General features: G+C 41.1%; 1 protein-coding gene and 1 long non-coding RNA gene across 3 annotated transcripts in view; both read right to left on the bottom strand.

Moving 5' to 3' along the window:
• LOC131575735 (amine oxidase [flavin-containing] B-like) overlaps positions 1–25366 on the bottom strand; it is a 51294-nt gene extending 25928 nt beyond the window's left edge. Inside the window, exons 1-3 of one of the 2 annotated variants that reach the window (XM_058831597.1) lie at positions 24786–25366; positions 7172–7266; positions 6181–6318 (exon numbers count right to left, since the gene is read on the bottom strand). In XM_058831597.1, the coding sequence (XP_058687580.1) occupies positions 6181–6318; positions 7172–7266; positions 24786–24831 (279 nt within the window). In that variant the 5' untranslated portion in view covers positions 24832–25366. The remainder of the gene's footprint in view (positions 1–6180; positions 6319–7171; positions 7267–24785) is intronic. The other variant, XM_058831588.1, reaches the window with a different exon arrangement.
• Positions 9612–22667, bottom strand: LOC131575743 (uncharacterized). Its single transcript, XR_009276844.1, has 3 exons — positions 22447–22667; positions 22012–22142; positions 9612–12437 (listed from the first exon to the last, which is right to left on the bottom strand). It is a non-coding gene; the product is annotated as an uncharacterized LOC131575743 (long non-coding RNA).
• Positions 25367–25869: the final 503 nt, after the last annotated feature.

Genomic DNA, 25869 nt, shown 5'->3' with positions numbered 1-25869 from the left:
AGACTTTGTTTCTAAATACTCTTTGATACTGGCCTTGCATGTGGCTTTCAACACTTGAATTAAATCAGTCAACAAAACGCATAAAATCAGTTGAAAACTTTTCAAAATTTCTAGAATTAGTCTTTAAAAAAAAAATCTTCTTTCCCTTCTAAAATGCAGATAAATGGGGCAAAAATAAATGAAAAAAAAAAAAAAAAGAAAAGTGAAGCTTCATTTGAAAGAAAGCCTTTGAAAGAGCATCTGCCCACAGCATAACTGAGCAGACACGCTGTCACACAACCAGAACACTGGGTTTATGTAGAACATGACTTTGGGGTCACTAAAAATATGAAAACTTACATAAAATTTTACAGACATGTGAAACCCAGTATGCTCAGCCAGTTGTTCCAGTATTAAATATACATTTCTCTAACTCTGTTTTCCTGTAGACATTAATCATCTTCTCAAGGGAAACAAAAATCAGTTCTACAATCAGATGCAACTGAAGCTTTTCTGCCAGCAGCCTCAATTAAATAATCTAGGTGGGAGCACAAGTCCTTTTCCTTGTCTCCTCACAAACAGACTGTGGAGTCTGGGAAAACTAAGACTCAGGAAGATATTTTCCCCTCAAATTTAATTAAGAAATGCATACTTTATTCATAGTTCATTTTTTCTTACTGCTTTCATCCTTATGATACCATTAGGTCACAGCTTCCAGCCTTCCATTCAATATTCTTCCATCAATAAACATCCTTTGCAAGACCTTGCTTTATAGCTCCCCTTGACAGAGATCGCTTTGCAGATTTGCTGCCCATAATTGCTTCTTTTAAGCTGCTGTAATACAAATATCTATATTTTAATTTAAAAAGTCCTAATTAGGAAATTTCTTCTTGCAAATACTGCCAACTGGCTGGCACAGAGAAAAGAGAAGATGCCCCTCTATTTACAGGGCAGGTCCAGTGAGATCAAAACAAGTCCAGCTTTTCCTCTAGTCCTGCCAAAGCTGCTCTTCATTCTCCATCTGGAGGATATCCCTTCTGGGGGTCTGGAAGATGCTTTCACCAACCTGAGCCTGGTCAACCTCAGACTCACTTTTGAAGCTACAAATGAGTGTGATAATGACACAGCATCTTGTGGCAGGAATGTCTGCATCCTCATCTCCAGTAAAGAGTTAAAATAACACAGATCTGTGTTCCAATAAAGACATGTGAAACTATCCAGGCCCTGCAGAAATTTAAGTGTCTTTGAATTTACTTGGCTCCTCTTTCAAGACACAGATTCCCAGCTTCTCCAACATTCAGATGTCTTCTTCTCAGTACCCCAAATTCTTGTTTACAAATTGTCAGCAGAAAGGGAAGAAAATAAAGGACACAGGGCTATTTCACCTCACTTAAACTGATAGCTACTGAGAGTCTCACAGTCTTTCTCTGACTGCAGTCTAATTGAGATATACAAAGAACAATGAAAGCACTTTTATCTAGTCGTTCAAAATCCATTTAAGCAGTTATGTTCTATACTACAGACTATGCCAGAGACACTGCCCTTAGACTTGCAGGTGAAAAGCTTAAATAAATCATATTGCTTAGCTTCAGTGCATATATCACAGGTATCACAGAAGAAACACCACTAAATTCTGTAGCTTTAGATACAGCAGTCACTTATCCAGCTGCTAATTAAATCCCAATACAAGGCAACCATCATATTTCTAATTCATGAACAAGACCACTTGCAAACTGCATTTTAATAAGCACAATAGTGATGAAAAAGAATGACACCCAAGAGGGCTGTAAAATTTTGTTCTGCAAGTCTGCTGTAGATCAGTAGTTAACCTGGCAAAATCAGTGCAGATTTGGGGTCCTGGTTAAAGGCACTGTGTGCATAGGATTAAATATTCACCTTCATGAGGTGCTGCAGGCAGGGCTCACGTCATCACTCTCCCCAGAGCTGTCAATTATTCACCCTGGTATGAAGGTGGTGCCAAATTTCACATGGGCATGAGATGCATTCAGACACCTCCAGCCAGCACTGCTGGCAGAGGGATGAGCATGAGGAAACTCCATCCTCTTACTGAGGATTTAACTGAGGCAATGATGTGGTGGCAAGCTGCTGTCAAGAACTTATCCAGTGACTGGGGAGGGGATGCTTCATGTCTCCCCCAACATCTCAACCTGAAAGACCCCCAGGATAGGTGCCATGGCAATGGGGCCTTTTTGGTGCTAAAGAACCAAGTCCATTATGACCACATGAGGAATGTTTCAGGTGCAACAGGCTGTGAAAATAGCCAGGTACATCAGCCAGCTGTTAGTGTTGCTGTGGGATTTCGGTCTCTTCAGGGCTGAGCCCTTCTGGGATACCCTCTCAAAGGGGAGTTTCCCTTATCTCAGTTCTGTTTCAGAAAGGATACTCCAAAAGGCTCGTTAGCTCCTTGTTTCTCGTGTTTATTAATATATAATTAAAAGACTTGGCAGGTCCTCCCCAGACTTTCTGCACAAGTTTACCTACCACAGCTTTGGCTCAAGTTGGCTCATATGGCACAAAATGGCTCTGAACTATGCAGTCTCTTTATCTTTATACTAATAAATTATTAAACTAAATTATTTTAATCTAATTAACAATAGACACATATATTATTTTTCTTAGTGACCCAATGACCCAACACCTGTGTGCTGCACTGTGGAATTCTCTATCCAATCACCTATTACTACCCAAAAACCTCTAGAAGAAGATGAAGAAGAAAGAAGAAGGAAAAGAGACAACACCTTAAATCCTCTGTCTTGTCTTCTGTTTTCTAAACTAGCTTATACTCCAAACTTTAACTTTTTTACCCAGTGTCTTAAGAAAACTCTCTAATCTACACACTTACACTTTTAGCTTTTCTATTTAACAGTTATTTTCATGGTGCTACATGAAATTCAGTGTTTTCCTGGATGTCAGAGCTATGTATCAGAGACAAGGGCACACTCTATGCCTCAGACTCCAACAGTTAGCACTATGCACAGCCTGCCCTGAGACAACACAGAGATTAGAAGGAACACGTGTTTCTACCATTTTTTATAGTAAGGAATTTCCAGGAAGCATCAATGGTATTATCCCATAAAAAGATCTGGTAGAAAATAGGATCAGAGGACGTAGATTTGGCACCGCAGCTGGACAAAGTGTGGATCATCCTCACAGTACACAGAGGAATTGTGTAAAAACGTTCATTGGGCAAACCATTCATATAAAGAAATGTTTCCTCACAGAGATTGAGGATGGCAGAGCAAACCAGTTCCATGATTATCTTGGACAATGAACCTGCATTACAACTGAAGATGTGGAAAATTGGTGTTTTAAAAGGCAGAAAGTTGGCATGGCTAATGAGACTCCACAGAAGTGAAGCACAATTTGAATTAACAAGGAAAATTTGTTAATTAAACCTTCACAATAATTGGCATGCTTTCATATTTCAGTCTTTCCAGAGACTGTTACCTGGTAAAAATTACGTGCACTACATGCTCTTAGCTTTGCTTTTTGAAAGACAAAAGCTGTCATTTGGTGAGGAAAATAAACACCACTAGTCAAAAGTTTCAAATTTGCCTATCTAAGGTAGGACCCTGAATCCTCTGCTGGGCAGCTAAGATGCTATCTTAATTTTAGAAGCATTTTTACAGATTTTACGTCTGCCTACCAGTCCAGTGGGAGAATTGTTAGGAGATGATGACTTCTCAGCTCAGCTTTTGCTTCTTAAAACTGGATTTATGAACCTAATTTCAGTTAGGCTATTGAAAAATCAATGGTGTTCAGGCAGCAATTTGCCTACCAAATACTACTTACAGAGCTATACTTATTTTCTCACTAAGGCTGATGAACTGGTATTTACAAAAATGAAAAGAACATACTAATCTCCTTTCAAAGACCATGAAAAAGGCTGCTTAACAAGTGGAGGGAAAAGAAAAAAAATGTAGGGCAAGAAACATAATTTTGACTTTCTGTGAAGATATCACACGCAATATAAAACCAAAAATAATCTCACAATGGAACCTGGCATTAAAAAAAGATTAAAGGAGAAAAGAACCATGCAACCCAATCAAGTTGGTAACACCTAATTAGCAGAGACCCACCCAGAGATCAACAAAATGCATTCTTTTCATTTTGTAGTACAAAGAAGCTGCATACATTACTTGTATTAAAAAGCCTCTAAAATGAATTTAATTAACTATGAAAGGCTTGATTTTGCCTTTGGGTATAAGTTAAAGCAGAGGCTGATTTTACAAGATGCACTGTGATGCCTGATTTTTATGTAGCAAAAAAAGAATTAAAACCTTTAGGTTTCATTGCCTCTCTGGGCTCGGATAATTTTGTGGTCCAGAGTTTAATTACATTTGGCCACAGTCACCAAGCTTGGGTCAGTGAGTGAATTCATATTCACACAGGGGACACAGACTTTTGTGTACTTTGAATCTACGACTTGGGAGCAGTGCCTAGATTTCAAGGAGCTCACAAGCACTGTACATTTTCAGAGAAACCATGGACAAGCCACATGGCTCAGAAAGCTGTGAGGAATGTTTTGAAGATACATGAAATGCTGAAGATTTGGCCACAAGACAGTGGATATGTTTATTCTACAGTGCTCACATGCGGATTATGTAACTGTGAGTAATCCTTCAACTGTGTTAATGTTTCCCTACAATTGTATAAACACAGAAGAAAAATGGAAATAAAGGATTTTAAATGAATTAAATTGGGAAATGCAAAGGATGTGCTATTGTCTGTGGAATTATCTCTTCTCTTTACGCCTTGTTTGGCTACCAGGGAGTTCTGGCACCCAGTTCTCTCCTTCCTCTCTTCAGGAACTCCTACAGGCAATTGAGCCTCCAAACTGTCTCCATACAACCTTTAGGCTCTTAGTACAGCTTGGGAGTACTCAGCCAGCAGCTGGGATCTCTGTCCTTGGAGACTTTCAACACTTGGCTGGGAACAACCCCAAAAAACTGTGATTTCTGGCAGTACTTTGGAATGCCACCATGCTTGGAACGCAGGTTGTCCTGACAAGTTGGGCATCCTGACTGGCCATATCAAGTGTTTCCCCTTGTGACATGACTTCCTATCACTGCTGGGGAGATTTGAAGGCCAAACACTGTGAACAGAAAATTTGGCTTTGAAGATGATGGCAGAGGCACACAAATCAGAGCAGTGTGGATGTATCCATTAGTTCTACCACAGAAATGGTAAATACAGACAGTCACCATATCAAATCACTGAGAGAAAACTCCTCTTTTTTTATAACAATTGAGTGGAAAAAATAATGGAAAACATGACAGGACATCTTTTTGTTTTTTCCCAATCTGTAAATGTCTTCTTTAACATTTGATCAAACACCAACTACAAATATTTTGCCAGTCATTGCACCATGGCTTTTCCTAATGAAAATGGCTTTTCCATAATGAAACCCAGAGTTGACTTCCTTGGGTCTAACCAGGAAAGTTTCCTTTCTGTACAAATGCAACACTGGTCTATATCAGGAAACAAGAAAGGATGCTCTTTTGGAGAATGACTACTGAGAATACGTGGGTTTTTTTAACAGCTTTGCCATAGCTGTTCTATTTCAGACCATGAACAGATCCCTCAGATCTGCCTCCACAAGACTGTCTGATTTCCAGAGCCTTTTGCAGTGACTATTTTGCTACTCTGCATGTTAAGTCTCCCCATCAGCAAAACCAGACAAAACCTCTCACATTTCTTTCCATCAGCATAATAATTGTCACTGGTTTAGGAAGCCCATCCTGACAGACTTTCAGCCTGCTTGGAGATACATCCAGGACAGCTGAAAGGGATTTTCAGACACCTTGGGCAGTGCATATCAGAGCTGACCTGCACAGAAGAGTCACAGTTGCACCATTCATAAATTAGGAAATTTTTGAGAGCTTTCAATTTAAGTGGTGAGACCTGAACCAAGGCATGGGCTAACGGGATGTTCCCACAGGGCACACACACAAATGTGTGTGCTTGTCATAATTTGTACTAGTATAGCAATTTGTTGGTGATTTCATTATCAACATAATTTTTTTTATAACCAACTCAGATACTGCATACTCAAACAGGTATTATTTGAGTTTGCATACTCAAACAGGTATTCACCACTGCAGGAAGAGTGGAAAACAAGGAGAAAGGGCATCACTACAATGTTCATGTTTACAGCAGCAGCTTGGGAGCGTCTCTTACCTTGACATGGTGTATCAGGTGCTCAATTTCATTCACTTTGTACGTCTCTATTCCCAACTCTTTAGAGAGCCGCAGGAGACGGTTCTGAGTTGGCCCCACGTAAGCCCCTCCAAGGTCCACATATTTAACTTGCTTATTCTGGTGTTTCACACACAACACACACAAAAGGGAAGGAAAAAAAAAAAACAAAACCAAAAGGGATAAGCCCTTTGTAAATAGCACACAAGTTAAAAGAGCAATACAGAGGAATGAAATGAAAATTAAATAAAATACTCCCAGAGCATTTTGGCTAAGATTCTTCTCCCCATGGAAAACAAATTCTTTGGTAGAGTTCTGGTGTGGTGATTACTGAGTTCATAACTAGCATATTGATTACAATTTGGAGTTCATAACCAGAATAGGTGACCCATTGTTACATTACAGCCTTAGAAAGAGGAAAGAGCCCGGATGGCAGAGAGAGGAGAGAGTCAGAGACATCTGTGCAGCTCTTGCTCAGCCAAGCATCTCAGCAATGAGCAGTTTAGAAATCTCCTTCCTAGGAAGCAGCACAGGCAAGGTTTTCTAATGGGCAGAGTGAGAGGGGTGTCCCACATCAAGACAGCAGAAGAAGGGAGTGAAGTGAGACAGGGTGATTCTAGCTCCCAGGTTCTAGCAGCCCTGACACTCCTCTGCCCTACACCATGGGCATGTCACAGTTCAGCTCAAGACTTCACAGCATGGTTGGTGTTTCTTCCACAGAGATTTCCGCAGTGTCTTTCCCCAGGAAATGATTTTGAAACTTAGCTCATCACATTTTCCTTCCCAGCGGGGTGACTCCAGAGCCCAAAGACCACAGAAATATTATGTGCCTACCGTCATGCCAGTCTTTCCCTGCTCTTACTGGTACAACATCAGGAAATTTCCCACCTGCTGGTACTCTGGAAATTTCCCCCATATGGCACACACTGTAAGTATGAATATGTAGTATATAAATGGCACTGGGGATAATTACCCTTACGGTGAAGGTTCTTCCACCAACTCTGTCATTGGCTTCCAGCAACACCACATTCAAGCCTGACTCAGTCAGTAGCTTGGCTGCTGAAAGACCTGAAAGATAAAAAAGGAAAGCAATTAAAGAATACTGCTGTATATGTGCTGCACAGCTTTTGTGACTTGATAGGTAAACACTCACATAGCTGTCCATCCAAATCCTGAATTTTTTATTCAAATGCTGCCAGACTGGTGAGGTCATGGAATTAAAACCCTCAAAACCCAATAATCATTAAGTGGAACCGAAGCCACCTAATTAAACAGTTTGTTGTCCAGTTTTACATGTGCTGAGCAAGTTTTGCACCACATGCTCAGGAATCCTGATGCATCAGCCAGCACTTGGTACAATGGTCACCCAGCCAGGCAGAGAACTTACAAACTTTATTGTTTTTAAACAGAACGCTGTCCTCCCAAACATTTCATTTTTTATAACCCCAACAACAACCAAAAAAGGAAGAAGTATTATTAGGACTGTCCTAAATTTGTCAAGTTTTCCTGAACCCTTGTTCTATGTCTCTGTTTTCCAGTTCTGAGTATTTTGAAGTACTGTAGCAGAGTTCCCAAACATCAGGTCACAGGTTTCATCTCCAGAAGAACACATGGTCTGACTAAGAAGAGACAGAAAGTGCAGCTGTGTGTGAAAAGAAGAATTAAAAGTATGGCTAAGTCTACCCCAAAATATTGCTTTGTTCCTCATCCATTTTTTAATACATTTTATTTCCATCTTGTGACTCTTGAAGCTGAGACATCCAAGTGAAGGAACAGTAAAAATAGTCGAGGCAATATCTCTTTTTGGTTGTGATGTCATAGATCTTCACACTGGCAGTGGAAAATATCAGTGTCAAGCCCTGTCAAGCTGCTGTGGGAATGAAGGGAACTAGAAAGGGTGCACATGGAGGGAATCCAGCCCACAACCTCTCATTCTCCCTAAGATCATCTCTGCCTTTTAGTTCAGAGCACAAACTTAGATTTAAATAAACCAAGATGCTTACTTTGGCCACATGTGAATTTCTAGTAGGGCAAGAGTTATATTCTAGCAGGTTGTATCATCCTTTTGAACCAACAGGATGTGTTGAATAAAGTTCAGCAAGAGGCCAGGCTGGAAGCCACACTCATACATCATAATTTATCTATCCTTTCTGGCTCCCTGCCTTGTTACCATGAGAATGCAATCAGCTCCCTCTGTGTGTCCTAGTACATGCAGTTTTTGAGTTGTCAGCCAAGCAGATTGTTCCAAGCAGAAAGCAGCCGTGGAAGAAATGGCAAAAAGCACTGACAGCAAAAACAGATGGTCCAAGCTAACATGGCAGGACTGAATGAAACGAAAATGAAGAAAATATAGCAGTCCTGGGGAGAGGCTACAGAACATTCTGGTCACCAACTCATGGACTGGGAACAGGAGAACCCAATCCTGTTCCTAGCCCTGCAGAAACTGCTGTGATGTGCTGCAGTTAAGCTCTTTCTTCCCCATCTGAAAAAAAAAAAAAAAAGAAAAATAAAGGAAAAGAATGTTGCAATAGTGTCAACCTATCTATCTAAAGAATTTGACATTTTCTGAAGACAAGCTGCAGATGTTTCCATTAAAACATCATACCCCCCTGCCTTTTTTTTTTTCTTTCCTAGTTTCATGGGCTTACTTATCTTGGATTTTCACATACATGCTGGTGAGAAAACCAGTAATGAAACTGATAAAGGTCTTTCCATACTTCCTGCTGAGGAAATTATATTGCAAAAACATCTGGCTGGATCTGTGATCATGACTGCACTCAAAAACATTTGAAGATACCAAGGAAGAACATAATACAGAAACAGCCATGGTATGTAAACATGGACAACCCCTCCAAACAACTTGCAATGAGAGATTGGCTCCTGGAGGAAAAATAAGCAACAAAACTCCTAAATAAATCTGACTTATCTTTTAAAGAAAAAAGAAGTTACTCCTCTAAAAATACAAATATTTCATCAGTTGGGAGAGAATCAATAGCAGTTATTAATAATTTACAGAACGAATGCATAAACTGAAGGCTGTTGTCACTGAAGGTCTCTGCTGGCTTTTCATGCTAACAGGTATTGAGTAATCAATTAATAGCATTCAGTTACCAACACTGATTAAGGGATATGAGATTTGACTTTCTTTATTAAAATCTAATGAATAAACATTTCAGTGCAGCTGGGAACAAAGGCAGTTTATTCCCAGGAGCTGAACCAACAGAGAAGTTTGTGAAAAGATAACTATCTGGATTCCACTGAAACGCAGCTGATTCACAGCCTCCCTGTTTCCTCCTGCTTTTTTCATCCACCTGATTGCACCTACCATTTATTGCCCACTGTTTATTTTGGGGCATGTGCCACCTTTCCCCCACCCCCTGCCACATTCACACATGGACCTGTTAAAGATGGACAAGATTTTACTCTTTCCTGAAGCGAAAACAAAAAGCCAAAACAGTGTTGAGGGAAGGATCAGGCTTGTTAATATCTCACTGGCCCATCCATGCTCATCCTCCAGCAGATCTGATCTCTGCAGGGGGAGGAATTGTGTCCTTGGGGCTTGGAAGATGCAGTCTGCAGGGTTCCCAAACTGAGCATCACCAAGGAGTAAGCATCAGTTCAAGGGCTGGTGGTCCCCCCTTCCTCTCAGCCACATCACAGCTCCGCTCTGGTCCCAGGTTTGCCGCAGAAATCGTCACGAACACGTAACAGGAAAAAGATGGAAGAAGCAAAGGCAGCGGCTCAGGAGGTCAGAGGGCACAGCAAAGGACCAGAGTCGGTGTCTTAGCACACACAGAACAGGATAACTCAAGGCTGCTGGTGACAGACACCACATTACAGTGCAAGTGTCAGGTGGGAATGTTGCTGGATTCGGTATCTCACACATTGGGATCACAGTACTGCCACACCACTCCATACCTGTTCCTGAGGCTGCAGCCAAGGCCCCAAATGGGCTCTTGGACTGTCAGTATAATAACAGTGAGGGGACTGGGTGATGTGGAGGGACAGCTCTGAGCCAAAGTGGTACAAGGGCAGGTAAGGCACTGGGAACAGCAACAAAAGCATATTAAGATGGAAATGAACACTAGAATGTGAATACTGGGGCATGAGGTTGAGGTTTGCTCTTCAGAAACTAACAACTGCTGCAGAAAACCCCACAAACCACAACCTTGTTTCTGGACAAGAGTCAGAGTGATCTCCCTGTGCCCCAATTGCTGCAAAGAGAGCACACGTGACACCTGCAAAGAAAATCAGTCACACATGATATAAGGTCTCCTCTTGCGAAGTTTAACCCTTCACATTTCACATTCCAGCACTTTCTCTGCCTTACCTGCCACTCTAACACCTCACTAACAAAAGGCAGATCTTTGAAATTGCTCCCATTCCTCACAGATGAGGCAAAGAGCGCATTCAAATGCAAAAGCCATCCAAAACTGTGACTGATGATATTATTGCTCCTATTTCATGCACGGTGTTTTGCCACTCAGAGGCAGCTTTCCCTCCACCCCAGGAGCACGTCAGTAGAATCAGATCTGAACTGCAATATATGGGCTCAGCCAGTTTTGCCACCACTTCACAGAAGACAGAAATTGGGTTCAGTTTCCAGCACAGGTCAGCTTTCTCCAAGGGGACACAGAGAGCCATATACAAATATATAGAGAGGGATACAGCAGAAATCAAACAGTTAAGCAGCCTCACCTGCAGTTCTACTTAAAGAACCAACAGGCAGATAATTAATGCAAACAACAAAGAAGCAAAGATGAGTATTTGAAGCCCCTGACTGAAAATACCACCGGGTTTGGAGGATGCTTAACCGGGCAAACCTCCATCTGTTACCATGGCAACCCGGTACCCAACGGCAGCCACCCGGAGATCCTGGTGGGAGATTGCCTCCCCCAGAATCTTATAATGCAAGTTCAAGTCACGAAAATCATTTCTTTCCCCATCGTGAAGCACTCTGCATTCACACAGATTGAGCTCAAATGTAATCATCACAGTAATTATTTCATCTTCAGCTCCAACTTATTTCTTTCTTGTTTGATGTCTCTGTATCTACTAAACACCGTAAATTGCACCATTTCACTAAACAGCTTCATTACAGCCTCACTTCCTAACATCAGCAGTGTTCTTATCCTGAGAGAATGACTAATTCAGATTTTTAATTTTTTTTTTTTAACAGAAAATCTTAAATATTTATGCTAGGGCAAAATCCGAACTGCTATTTCATTGAATTGTAGAATCAGTAAGCTTGGAAATATCTCCAAGATCATAGAGTCAAATCTTTATTACATATGTTTATAAGTTTCATTTTTCATCTGACCTCCATGTGCTTTACAATGTGGCCCTATGATCAAATATATTTGACTATCTAAAGAGTACTTTAAAGTATATTTTCTAAAAAAAAAACTGATTGAAATTTAGTAACATCATTCTATTCTACCTGGAATCAGCAATTTTACTGAAACACCCTTTAATCTTAGCATTTCAACAAAAAGAAACATTAGAAAGGACATGACTGGAAGTCACACCTCCAAAAAGCTGTAAATTTCTGAAGATGTTCCTATTGTACTTTCTCTGTATTATTCGCTACCCTACCACATGTTCCTCCATATTTATTATCTCCTTTCTAGGAAAAAAAAAATTGCTTCTCTCATTTATATAATTACAAAAGTCATCTACAAATTCTAAATTTTAATTCATGGAGGGAGCAAAGAAAATTCTAAACCACAGGGTTCAATTAACAGCTTCTAAAATGGCTGGCACAAAGAAAATTTGTTCACCTTATCTAAAAATTCCTCCCTTTGACTAAAACTGTACATTGAGGAGGAAGAAATGCTGCCACAGTACTTGTGCTGTATTAACTTGCAGGTCTTACTGCAGAACTTCCTTCAGTTCACGGAATTTGCCAACATTTTCCTCCCCGTATTTATTTTGACACAAAAGATATGTTTGCAAAGGTTTATTTATATTTATTTTTTTTCCTGGTTGTCAGCCTGTTCAGGCACATCTAAATCAATGAGTCTGCAGAGATGTGGGGGAGCAGATGCTGCTTTACAGAGCCAGTGGGCAGAGCAGCCTTGGTGCAGCCCAGGGCAAACACTGCAGCAGGCTCAGCATGAGGACGTGTCCCAAACTGCACCTTGGAAATGGGATAACACTCAGCCTGCAGAGCAAGCACCATCCTCTGCCCCAGGGTTCATGGAGAAATTGTGGGATGCAGAAATGTTTCACAAGACTGACTGCAAAAAAAAGGAAACATATTGCCATTGAGTATATGCAGACAAGACTTCAGGTTAAGGTAAATGAACTCAAGTATTTTTAACTGAATTATTAAATTATTTAACAGATGGATTCCATGGATATTTAACACACTGAAACTGTTATTTTAGTAATCTTTGTATTCTTCTTCTTGATCTTGAGTATAAGTCTCATTTTAACCAGAGAGGCTATGAACTTAACTTCTTAATTTAAGTGATGAGTCTCAAAAGAAAAGAGAAAAAAACCAAAAAAACAACAAAAAAACCCAGAAAAACAAACAAAAAACCAAAAATAACCCCCACAAACCCAAATAAACAAATTTGAAAATCCCCACCTGAAGGGGGATTCAAAATGCTAAGGAAAAAGAACAGAAAATCTGTCAAAACCTACAAAAAGTTACAGAAGCTGGTATTGCTGTGGGATCACATGGGAAATACAACTTTCCTCACTATTAGATGCCTTTGTACAGTATCCCTGAACTACCACCTTTGATGCTTGGGAATACTTGCAAAATACACACAGGAAATAAATTAATTTGGCCAAAACTGCTGCACTGCACCCAAAGAAACAAAATCCATCTGTTAATGCTGCAGAAGGACATTTGGGGAGAACACCACCATTTGTGGTCAACACAGTTGAAGTGAATGAGGTCAATAAGAAGAAACTCAGAGGATTATGCCCCAGGCAGGTGAGGTAAATTGTGGGGGAAAGAGGAAAAAACACTCTCTCAAACAGGAATTAAGTTTCTAGCATGTAAAAATTAGATCAGTTAGAAGAAACCAGTTTGCTGTTGCTTAGACCTAATTACTCAAAAATTTAAATAAATTATTTATATTCAGGGCTCTCAGACCTCCTTCTAAGAAATGTCCCCACAACATCCCCTAATTCAGTGCCATCAGCATTAGTTACAATTTCCATGTCACCATGGCCCTGGACCAGGGAAAAAACCTCACCCACAACCAAGCTGCCATTTTGCACCAGTGGGATTTCTCCTTCGTGCCCCACAGCTTCTTTATTGCATTGCTGCGCTAGAAACTGCAATTTAATAGCATTGTTTGTGCTCTAATGAACACAATCCAATTACTGCTCCTCTGCTGAGAGATTGAACCTGGCGCTGGTCACCTTTACCTCTGTCACTCATCATTAGCCAGCTAAAATGTTTTAATTGAAATAATGGCTTGAGAAAATAAGGCCTGCAAGGCATTATAGATAAATATTGTAAACAAAACAAAAACCAAGATAACAACAGCAACAAAAAAGCAAAACCAGTGTTGGCTCAGGGTCTGGGTGAGTTAAGGTGGTACAGGATTGATTTGTAATCTTCCTCACATTATGGAAATGTTGAGGAATTTTGGTTTTGTGAAGAATACCCTACCTTCAGTGTGAAGGTAACCTTTTAACTTCTCTTATTTAGTCCATCTTAACAATGGCAATTTAAATATATGACTCCATCTCACCAAAGAAAATTGAAAAATTATAGTTCAGACCCTAAAACCATGGCAGAGCTGACCCAGGGTAAATTGTCACCCTTGGTTATGCCTTAACTTCATGTCCAAACAGTACAGTGAAAATTAGCAGGGCAACTCTTCTTTGAACCAAGTATTTTGGCCATGGGGGAAAATACTCTGTTCTCCTAAATTCTATCACCGTGCTGCAATTAATGTCATTAAAATGAATATCACTCACCTAAGAACATTATGGAGCTTAGGAAAACAACAAAATTACAGTTTCTGAAACCCCAAGGAGCAAAAAGAGACATTATCAATCAGACTATCTGCTTAAAATGTACATTTACTTCAAATATTTGTAGAAAGGGCCTAACATTTCTGCCTAAGATATGGTACTCTATGAGCAAATATAATTTATTTCTATTGGCATTTCATTGTCCAGCCAAGGCATTGAGTTTTTCTGTCTGAGCTCTAATTCTGTAATTTTGTCACTGAGGTCAGTATGAGCACCCCCATGAGTTAATGGGAGCATAAACTCTAGTCCCAGCTTTCTGTGATCTCTTCTTCCTGCAAGAGCCCCCGGATGATCCATCCACGGTGCAGGGAGCAGAATTTATTAAGCATTTATGAAGTTTTTAAAACCAGAATTGCAAACATTCAGCCTAGCCTTGTCCCAGGCATTGCAGCTGGTGAAGTGATACAGAGCCTGGGGAGATATGAGTGAGATGGCCAGAGTTGAGGGGTGCTAAGCTCAAGCCCTGCCAAGCATGGGATGAAGACAATTTGTGGCCTTTGGGTGGAAACCCAACACCTTTGGTAGAGTGGGACCCAGGCTCAAGCACTGCAGGCACAGCTGCTCTGCCCAAGGCTTCCCTCATTTCCACTTCACTTTTACATCTGGAGCTCCCCTTGAAACTTCATGTTGACAAAGCTGGGCACTCCAGATTTTCAAAAGCTGAATATTTCTAGTATCAATCATTTACTGTGCTCTCTTCATTTAATGGACTTGTCAGGAACAGCCATGCCCACCTCACACTTTAAAAGCCTCTCAGAAGTCTTCTAAGCTTCACTCAGGTTAAAAAAAAAAAAAAATCTGCACAAAAAGCACATTCTTCATGTGCTTTGTTATGGATCCAGGATACACTGAAAAGCTAAAGCTAATATTAATAATAATATTAATAATGTAATTATCATTTATACTCTGATATTATTACACACCCTCAGTCCCAGGGCCTCCTTTAGTTTAGGTCATCCCTTTCTTCTAGTTTACAATCTGGGCTGCCTCAAAACACAATAGACACAATAGAGGAGGAAAAAAAAAGGGCAGAGAGAACTGAAAGTGCTTCAGCAAACAGATCATAGCACTGGATCAAATAAAGCTGAGCACAGTGAACTGGCTGAGGGTCTACACAGGCAGTTTCCTAAAAGCATCCTTTTAGGCATTACTATTATGAAGACATCTACAAACAAATAAAACACCAGCCAGATTTACTCTGAAGAATAATTTTGCCTTCCATACACAGCAAGGGGGGAAAAAAAAGGTTAAGCTGTATCTGGAAAATTCAGCAAAATTATGCAACAGTTTCCTCAGAAGGGAAATGCTTATCTGTTTTGCCAAGTCTTGCTTGTTCTCAAGTGAAGAATTAACTTTTTTAGGCCTCTGAGAAAAGTAAATGCTCAAAAACCACAATAAACTGGAAGAAGTAAACTTCAAAATTAATCAGACTATCATTTTCATATCTTGACACATTAATATGTAATTTCCCAGATTTCTCAGTATCTAATGACTCACAGGTGTTCACCTAGGCCAGGCTGGGCTACAGCAAAGCCCAGCAGACCAATCATGTCCCCAGTCCATTTTGTTTCACATTTTAATTGATCTTCAGCTAATGATTTTCACACAAATAGCACATAATAATTCCAGATTTATATTGAGCACCTCTCTCAGTGTCATTTCCAAACAGCCATGCTCCAGAGACTCTTTGGAAATTCTCATCATAATCACTGCCCACAGGTAGGTGTGTACACACACACACACACACAGGCTAAATTGTAAAGCCTACAGGGATTTGTGAACATTTTATTTATTTGAACAACCGAAAAATTAAGATGAGCCCTGCTGAAAGCCCAAACCATTCCCCAGCTGAGATACAAAAGACTGAGAATGTCATACATGTCATCCAGAGAAGCCCAAAAGAGAACCACTAAATAAAATTACTTGTGATTTCCATCCATCCAAGTGCAGCCAGAAGGAAGTTTGAGCCAAACAGTTACTAAAACATAAAACATCAAAAATATAAAAACATCACTGCTATCAAAGAATAAATGCTGCCACTAGAATTATACCATAAATTCTGATAGAATGTGTAGGGGCAAAAATAGTAAAGGAAGCATAGAAGAAAAGATAAATATCTAAAGTGGAAAATAAAAGCATTTACACCCTTTCCTTTCCTCATTTGTGCTCATTATTTAGCATAAATCACTGATTCAGCCTCTGGCCAAGCTACCTCATAAAAAATTAATTCATATTGGAACAAAAGAGGTGTCTTGCTCCAATATTTAATACATTCAAACACAGATTTATCACTCAAGCAAAATGAGCCCAGTTTATACTCAAGCTACCCAGGTAATCATGATGCACACTATGAACCTGCTGTTTGATCAGCTGTTGCTGTGTGCAGTCAACTGAACAGACTCAATTCAATGTTTTATATATGAATTATACTATCAAGATAAAGACCAGCTGCCTGGGAGGCAGGAGGCTACAGGGGCATCTTTCCTCCCCACCCTCCTCACTTCCAGCTCTGTGGAAACTGAAAAGCCTGAAAAAGTTGAATAGTACAAAGTAATATAATGTGAGATGAGCAGGTTTAAAATGAATCAAAATTTCAGGGAACTCTGTAACCACCTGAAAAATTAAGTGCCAACAGGTCACCACTGTAACTTAATCTCTGCAAGATGCCCAAGCCTCTAATGGGCCACAGCCAGACTCTTCAGTGGTAAAAATCAGTGCACCTGTGATTTATCTGGCCAGATGTGCCAGCTACTAGATGTAACCCACCAGGTCTCAGACTCTCTAGACTAGATCACCCATTTTTCCAGGGATGGTTTTTGCTTTTCATTCCCCCATCCTATCCCTTGCTCTCCTCTCCCCTGCCCTCCTTTCCTGTACAGAATGGCACACAGACCCCCTACAAAAATCCCGATGCCCATCATTTCCTTGGGCAGTTCCCTGCTCTCCATCCACTGCTGCTGCTCCTGATGCTGTAAAGAGCCCACAGAACTCACACAGTTGAGTCCTGCAGGGCTGTGGGTGGCATAGGAGCAGAAACCTGTTCTTCTCATAAATAGTATTATCACTGGCTTTTGACTAGGTCAATGCAACTCCTCTCTGGCTTGATAGGCACTTTTCAACACCTCTTTTATTACTAACTTATCCAGAAATCAGGGTATCCCCAAATAATGAGACCTTGATGACCATTCTTCTTTCTCTTCCCTTCCAGCCCCAAACCAAATAATGGTTTGTGGAGAAAATGAAATTTTCCAAGTGACTTTATGCTGATTTTTCTTTTAAGCAAGCTGTTTGAACAGAAAACTGACAGGACAGAGAAAGTTGTGCAAAATACAAGAGCATGGGTGGGTTATTTAGAAGAATGCTAGTCATTCATGGTTTAAATGGCCTGTAGTGCAGCCTCACTGACCACTGAAACAGCAAAAAAAATGTTAAATGAGAATCATGTAGCATCACAAAATTATAAACCTTGACACAAATCAGTCCACAAGGAAAAAAAACAAACTAGTGGATTACATGAATGATCACATTTTGACCATCTTTCAAGGCAGAAATAATAGTAATAGTAACAATAGTAATAGTAATAATAGTAATAATAGTAATAGTAGTAGTAGTAATAATAATAATAATAATAATAATAATAATAATAATAATAATACTATCTCACATAAGTTTACAAGGTTGAAATAGTTTATCAGCCCAGAAGGATAATCACGTTAAGTTGAAAAATGGCTATAAAAAATTAAATGATCAAAACTTTAATGAGATGAATATAATTTCCTCAAGAAGCCAAAGCCTGGCTGAAGCCCTGGGGTCCTCACCACAAAAAAGACAAGGACCTATTGCAGCAGGTCCAGAGGAGGCCCACAATGATGATCCAAGGGATTGAACGCCTTTCCTATGAGAAAAGGCTGAGAGAACTTGGGTTGTTCAGCCTGGAGAAGAGAGGGCTCTGGGAGGACAGTAAACAGCTTCCAGTCCCTAAAAAGGCTTATCAGAAAGATGAGGATGAAATTGTTAGTAGGGTCTGTCACAATAAGACAAGGGATAATGATTTTAGACTAAAAGAGGGTAGATTCAGATTAGATGTAAAAAAAGTAATTTCCTACAATGAGGGCAGTGAAATGCTGGAACAGGTTGGACAAGAGAGGTGGTAGAAACATTCAAAGCCAGGGCTTTGAATGCAACCTGATCTAGTTGAAGTTGTCCCTGGGCTCTGAGCAACCTGCTCTGGTTGAAGATGTCGCTGCTCATTGCAAGGCAGCTGGAATACATCATCTTTAGAGGTCCCTCCCAGCCCAAACTGTTCCATAACTACAATTTCTCAGGAATGTGACTAATTTTAGAATCATCCCTGAGTGCTTTGTAAGTCCATCAAGACACCCTCAGCAAAGGAAATCCAAAGGAAGGTCTTCAGTAATCTTGGGCCCTGCTCATGGTTTATAACCCTGATAAACTTCACTGCTGTATCAGTGCACTGTGTGAAATAACTGCTACAGAGCAGAGACAGAACACAAAGGCAAACAACTCCTGTTTTGGGAAGGGGCAGCGAGACAACATGGCTTTTTATCATGAAATAACGTAACTGTTTAATTACAGTTGTCAGTTGTGCTATGGAGAAACTGTGGCAGTGGGAAATGTGCCAAAATCCCCCAGATTGTTTATACAGAATAATAACTTCTGAAGAAGAAAAGCCTTCTGAATTGATTAAATTAAGCGTAAAGCATAATTCATTGTCATTAGCTGCTATGTAAGATATGTAAATACAGAGCAAAGTCTCTGCTGGTTTATAATAATACAAGCAGCACTGGAAGTTTACTTCTGGGACTATCAGGGCTGTGTAAGCCCACATTGCTCAGGCTGCCTACTTAGGCAGTGCAAACATGAGTACACAGCTTTTTGGCACATCTCTCCAGCTTTGGATAAGACTACATACACACACACCAGTTGATAAGAGCTCCTCCAGCAGTCAACAGCATCCTTGTCAACACACTCCTGAGATCATCTCAGACAGCCTGAACACTCCAGGATGGAGCCAGAGCAGCAGGCTGCTCATCACAGCCACTGGGACCACAGGCACCAGTGTTTAACCCAGACCTGTGTCACTGTGGTGTCTGACATCGTGTTACTGGCTGACACTGATCACTCATTACAGCAGGGGAGCCACAATGAATTGCACTTCTCTAAAGCAACTCCTGAAACTGATGGTGCCAAGGAGTAAAATGAGCAAATCATGATTTGTAAGTATGCAGAATGTGATCTTTTGGCAACCTCTTGATGCTGCAAGAAAATGAAAGAAACAGAAGCAGGCAAGAAGAAAACAGAGAGGATGGACATGGAGGATGCAGGTGCACATCAGCAGTGATGACCAAGTAAATAATCTTTAACTGTGTCTTCTTGGAAGGAGGAAGAGCACAAAATTGAGATACATACTCTTTCCGCATCACTATCTTTGATCAGGGAAACTAAGTTTCCCAAGACAACAAGCTGGCAGTGTCTATGTAAAAAAACAGTGCAGAACATCACACACTTGATCTGAACCAACTCCCTAATGCAGACAAACACCAATCACCATCTACAGCATGATTAGGTTCCAGTCAAGTGCTAGACCAAACTCTGACAAATCTCACCAACTAAAAGCACCCACCAAGGTGGCTGTCCAAGCAAACAATGCACAGAACTTGCTTACAAACAACTTTCAGTCTCCCCTGTTTCCAATCTTGTTTGCCCATTAAAAAAAACAAAAAACAAAACAAAAAAGAAATAAATTCATCAGCACGGATTAGAAAATCCTGTGGATTAAATTTGTAAATTTAACACCAACTGCTGCACATAGACTTTGGTTCCCTACCAGTTATTTCCATAATAACTTATTTCCCATAATAGACATAACAGCAATTCCTTTCCCAAATTTTTGCCATCCTAGCTTACCTTTTTTCCCCTTCCATAGTAGTTTTCACATTTTGCTGAACAGACTGAATGAACCTTCCCTAGCAACACCCTTTCATAATGGTTAAATAAGCTAATGGAAAATCTTTCCTTAATGACACACCACCCAGAGCCTTGTAAGATGAGATGGCTCCTGCAGGTAGCCTGGAAAGCTTCTTATCAAATCAAGTCTCAGACAAATTAGGAGGTCTCAGACAGTGAATTATAAGAGCTGTCCCTGCTGCCAAGGCTACCAAACTATTTCACATTATGCAGCTGCTTTCTGGTCTGTTTACTGTGCATTGCCAAGTTGTTTTTTTTAATGTGAAATGTCTAGAAGTCAAATGTAGGTTCCCTGTAACTGGCTCATACTGCTTTAGCCATGAGAGTGGTTGAGTGCAAAAGGAATAACTTCCTGCTCTCAGATACAGAGACAGGTGACAGAAAATGTGAACCAAGAGTTTCATCATGTCAACTGACAGGAAAATATCCTGGATTGCCTTTGCCAGAGTGCATCCCAGAGAGGGTGACATTCCCTGGAGAGGGTCAGAGTCCTCCCACTGACTGATCCATTCTGGCTCTTCATGGACCATGGGCTATTTCATACCCTTATTTTGGTTTTGTAGGGTTTCTTTCTTCTCCAAATGGACACCTAGCATAGGACTCCCAGACTAGTAATGCTCTCCAAAAACATTGTCTTGTTTGGTAAACCATCTTGACTGAAGAGGAGTATTGAGACATTGTAATTTACTACAGGAGGGCAAAATAAACGAGCATCTACTGAACATTATGTATTTCATCTGTAACAGATTTGTTTTAAAAAAATCTGTCCCAGATTTGTTTTAAAAAACAATTTTTCCCTCTGCATTAGTCTATTTTTAAACAGACAGAATACCATCAGATAATAGCCCTCAAAACACCTCGTCTGTTTTGGTTTCATTTTTATTTTTAAACTAACTTGACAGTGGTTCACAGATGCAGTGAGAGCTACTGTAATTATACAGCACATTAAATTGTCACAAATTAAAAGTGAGGCTTAAGAAGAATAGAGAGCACAGTGGCATTTCAATAATGCAAAAATAGGTATGGAAATATTTTTAAAACCCAAAGTAATAATTGAATTATTTTATCTTACAGTATGTTTTGGTTCTAGACTTACAGGAACATGACAGGTTGCTTGTGAACAGCAAAACACCAGGCATACTCCAAATAACACTATAAATAAGAAAATACTTTACCTTTAAGGAAAAAAAATCAATTAATCTCACTTTGATTGTAAAATCTGTGCACTAGAAATTTAAGAGAAGCATCTCCTTAAGTAGGACTGGTATAAGATTAGGATAAAATCTGGTATTTGAAAGCAAAACAACAAAAGCAGTTCCCAAGGCAAAAGCAGGGACAGGAAGACACTTTTGAAAACAAAAGGAGAAAGTCTAGACAAAATCTCTGAACCGATTTCAAGGTTTTGTTTGAAGTAATTGGTGTCTCAGTTAAGAAGATAAACAACTTTGATGAGGTAACTTCATAGTTTTCTCATAGTTGTTTTAACCCTCATGCTAGAGGAGCCCTTCAAAGTAAAAGAGAGGACTCCAAGCAAAGAGAAGAACCTGTCACAATGCACATTTCAGCTCTAAGAGGGTCTGTTGTGCTTCTGATCTAAACATTCTTTAGTACCAGGCATACTGCATGCAATGTGTGGCTAAGTATTTTCATATATGCTTTTTGATTCTGGGAGATTTTATTTTAAAATATTTCTTTTTAATGTGCACCCTTTGCAAAAACTTTCAAAGACTTTTGCTGAAGTTTTACCCATAAAACCAAATCTACCCTTAGTAAATCCTCCTGTTCCTCAAAGGTCTTCATTATCATCAATACCATTGGGATTACCTGACATCTTCAGGAAAGCCACAGAACATTACTTTGTCTTGAAAGAAATGAAGACTAATTTTGAGTAGATTTTTATTACATAAAATTTAAATTGGCCAGTTCCTTAGTTTTATTCTTCCCTTCTATCAAACCTGCAATAAATGACAGTAAAAACAACTCAGCAAAGGAAGTGGCATCTTCAGATAAAAGAACAGAGATTGCCAGGGTTGTGAAGGCCTCTGCACTGTTATTTCATTATCAGCTTTTCCCTCTTTAAATTTTAGACCCTACTAATTACATCAGGATGAAAAGATGGGCAGAGCTGCTGCCAAAGGGGGGTCTGCAAATGGGCAGCTTGCTTTAGCTAAAGAAATAACCAGCAAGGAGATATCTCTGTGACATTGTTTATTTGCATCCCGCTGCTGGCACAGCAAGTTTTGTTTGCTCTGCAATTACCTGCTTGGCTGAGGGCTGGAGTGGGTGGCTCGGGCACATCTCAACGTGACAAGAGCCTTCTGCTGCTTTTCCAGGCAGCAACCATGGTCAGAAGAGCCTCAGGCAGCTCAAAAAAATGAGACTTTCTGTAGGAGCTCACACCAGTTGTGGAGCAGCAACAATCCCGGTCTCCAAGGAGTGCCTCATTTTAAAAGTCATACACTTCACTCTCTGGTGCACCGCAGATCAGGGGTTTTAAATCAGTGTTAGCAGGGTTAAATCAGTGGAAGGAGATCTAAAACCATAGTTTCATCACCTGGCCGCAAGTTCAGAGATTTACAGGCAGGTGTGAATCAGAGGTGAAGCAGGAGCTGTACAGAACAGCTAAAGGAAAGTGACTGAAGAGAGGTACACAGTCTAAAGCAATTTTTGGGCCTGCATATTTCCCCAGCCTTTGTGGGAAGACAGGAGAAAAGTTGCTACAGCATGACACAGGAGCATTTTGGTGGGTATTAAATAATAAGAGAAGTAAATAGAAAACTGGTTCCCCCTGCCACTTGCTGCTGTCTGCTGATGGCAAAGAGCGAAGCACACGATTTGCCACAGCTTAGCACTGCTTCCCTGCCCTGATGCTCTTCCAGAAAAACCTAAGAGGGCTGGGCAGGCCTGCCATGAAAATATTCCCATGGTAACCAGGAATAACAAGGGTAGTTTAAAAGCTGTTACACTGACTCTCTCACTCCGACTCATTCAACAGAGGGAATGTAGCACCACTGCTGTACAAAACCATGCCACTGCAAATGTTTTGTTTACAAGGCATGAACAGATATTTACCACGGACTAATTACTTTAATTGAGTTTCTCTATGATACTTGTTGTAAGTTTAAAATTAGCCATAACACTGTGTTCAGAACCCACTGTGCTTTATAGAAAAGCAGTGGTTAATTTTTTGCTGTTTGTGTAAACGTACTTGAAACATTCAAACATTATTCAGCAGTTTGTTATCAGAGAATCGTTCTCAGGAAATAATGTCTACAGTTTTGTCTCTGCGTTTTGTGTATCATTCAAATTGCATGCTACACACCTTAGCAAGATGGTTAAACAGACATCTAGAATTATACATAAGTAAACAGTGGAAATTAAAAGTCATGAGGAAAATGGATGGACAAAATCACATTCTGTAACAGATCTCAAGTAATTGTGGTTTGGAGGAGATACTGCTTGGATCTGTGGACGTGTCACACTCGTCATGCTCTGAGGAGATCACCACATGGGACAGGAGCTATCATTCCGTACCTTCCAACGCTAAGGGGCCAAAAATCAATTTTGTTTGATATGCCAAAGGCATAGGGAAAAAGAATCTACTACCCATGCACAATTTATTTGGCACGTGTATTTCAGAACAAAATGCTCAGGGGAGAGATTCTCTGTGGGCAGGCACAGGGGAATTCCAGCCCAGAGTGGGTTAAAAACAGCTGATTGTCACTCAGGTGGGTGACTCTGGGCCCCCAGAGCCATCTGTCCATTCTGCCAGGCTGCTCCTGATCTCAAACCCGTACCTGTGCTGAAAGGGGAGCTAGAAACTTCCTATTCATCCAGCTGATTTCAGGCATTTTTCCTTTATGCCTCTACCTGAGCTGAACAAAAGGCAGCCAAGGATTCAAATTAATCACATGTGACCGAAGGCCTCTGCTTAACACCCCTGGAGTGGGTGCAGAGGATGGCAAGTGCTTCTAGCCTTGCTTGTCCAAAAGATCCAGGTGTACTGGAAGGATTGCACAGGTTCAGGGGATGCCAGGACTGGACAGTGGAAGAACCAGAAAAATAAAATGTAAATCTATAGGATAAAATTGAATTAAAAAAAAAAAAATAGTAAAATGAAAAATAGTGGTAAAAAGTAACAATAATGGATATAAACGATAAGGAAAATAAATTATTATGAAAATAAATTATAATAGAAATAAGTAATAATGGAAATAGATAATAATAAAAATAAAGAATAATAAGAATTAATGATAATATAAATGAATAATAATAAAATGGATAATAGAATTAATAATAGAAATAATAACATAATTAATAATAGATTTAATAATAATAGAATCAATAATAATAGAATTAATAATAATAAGATTAGTAATAATAAAACAAATAGTAAAGTAAATTATACAATAAAAATAAGATAAAAATAACTAAAATAACACTACAATTGAAATTACGAATAGTTTATACCAATAAAATACTGCCTGCACCACACGGCACTCGGCCCGAGGGACGGGGCTGTGCAGAGCCGGCTGTACCGAGCCGCTGGGGACGCGCTCGGATGCGGGGTCTCGCATCCCCCGCCGCGCTGTACCCACCTGAGATGCCGCCCCCGACCACGAGCACATCGCATCTCTCGGCCATGGCGCTCCGGGCTCGCTGCTCCCGCCGCGGCTCCGGCCGGGCTGTGCCGCTCCCGCTCCGCCGCTGGCACCGCCCCGCTGCGGGAGCCGCCCGGGCCGCCCGACACGGCTGCTGCTGCTGCTGCTGCTGGTGCTGCTGCTGCTGCTGGTGCTGCTGCTGCTGCTGCTGCTGCTCCTGCTGCTGCTCCTGCTCCTGCTCCCGCTCCTGCTGCTGCTGCTGCTCCTGCTGCTCCTGTTCCTGCTCCTGCTCCTGCTCCTGCTGTTCCTGCCGGTGCCGGTGCTGCCCCGCAGCCAGGGACTGCCGCTCTCCTGGCTCTCTCCTGGGTCTCTCCTGGCTCTCTCCTGGCTCTCTCCTGGCTCTCTCCGGGCTCTCTCCCGGCTCTCTCCTGGCTCTCTCCCGGCTCTCTCCTGGCTCTCTCCCGGCTCTCTCCTGGCTCTCTCCCGGCTCTCTCCTGGCTCTCTCCCGGCTCTCTCCCGGCTCTCTCCTGGCTCTCTCCCGGCTCTCTCCCGGCTCTCTCCTGGCTCTCTCCTGCCTCCCTCCCGCACGGCTGGCGGAGGGAATTCACCCCTGGCTGAGCAGCGCAGCTCCCAGGGCGCAGCAGTCGGGCGCTCTCTGCTTGGTTGTGTTGGAATCTGCAGCCGCCCTGGGGCTGCCAGAGGGGACCTGTGGCTGCCGAGGTGGAGACTCAGGGAGACCAGCTGGTGTTTTCCTTGTGAGAGCCCCCCGAAATAAGGGTTGGAAGCTGGTGCCAGCTGCAGTGTGTGCTGTGACCGTGACTTGTGTCAGTGCTCCTGCACAACACAGAGCTGTGTGTGAGACCCACTCACCCACAGGACAAGGACTGGCTCATCCGTTTGGTGACCGTGTCACCAAATCCACCGGGATGCTTTAGGCTGGTCCTCCCCACACCCAGCAGGGCCTTCCATTGCTCTGCTTTCTGCTTTACCCTGAGGGTGGCACCAGGAGAACCGGCTTGGGGATGGTCAAAGCAGGGAGATAGGTTTGTTCTGGTGTATCTGTACGGATCCAGCAGTCACC

The sequence above is a fragment of the Poecile atricapillus genome, chromosome 1 (assembly GCF_030490865.1).
Source record: "Poecile atricapillus isolate bPoeAtr1 chromosome 1, bPoeAtr1.hap1, whole genome shotgun sequence".
In the NCBI taxonomy this organism is placed as follows: Eukaryota; Metazoa; Chordata; class Aves; order Passeriformes; family Paridae; genus Poecile; species Poecile atricapillus.
The sequence above is the reverse complement of the archived record's forward strand: the minus strand, read 5'-3'. Positions and strand labels throughout refer to the sequence as shown.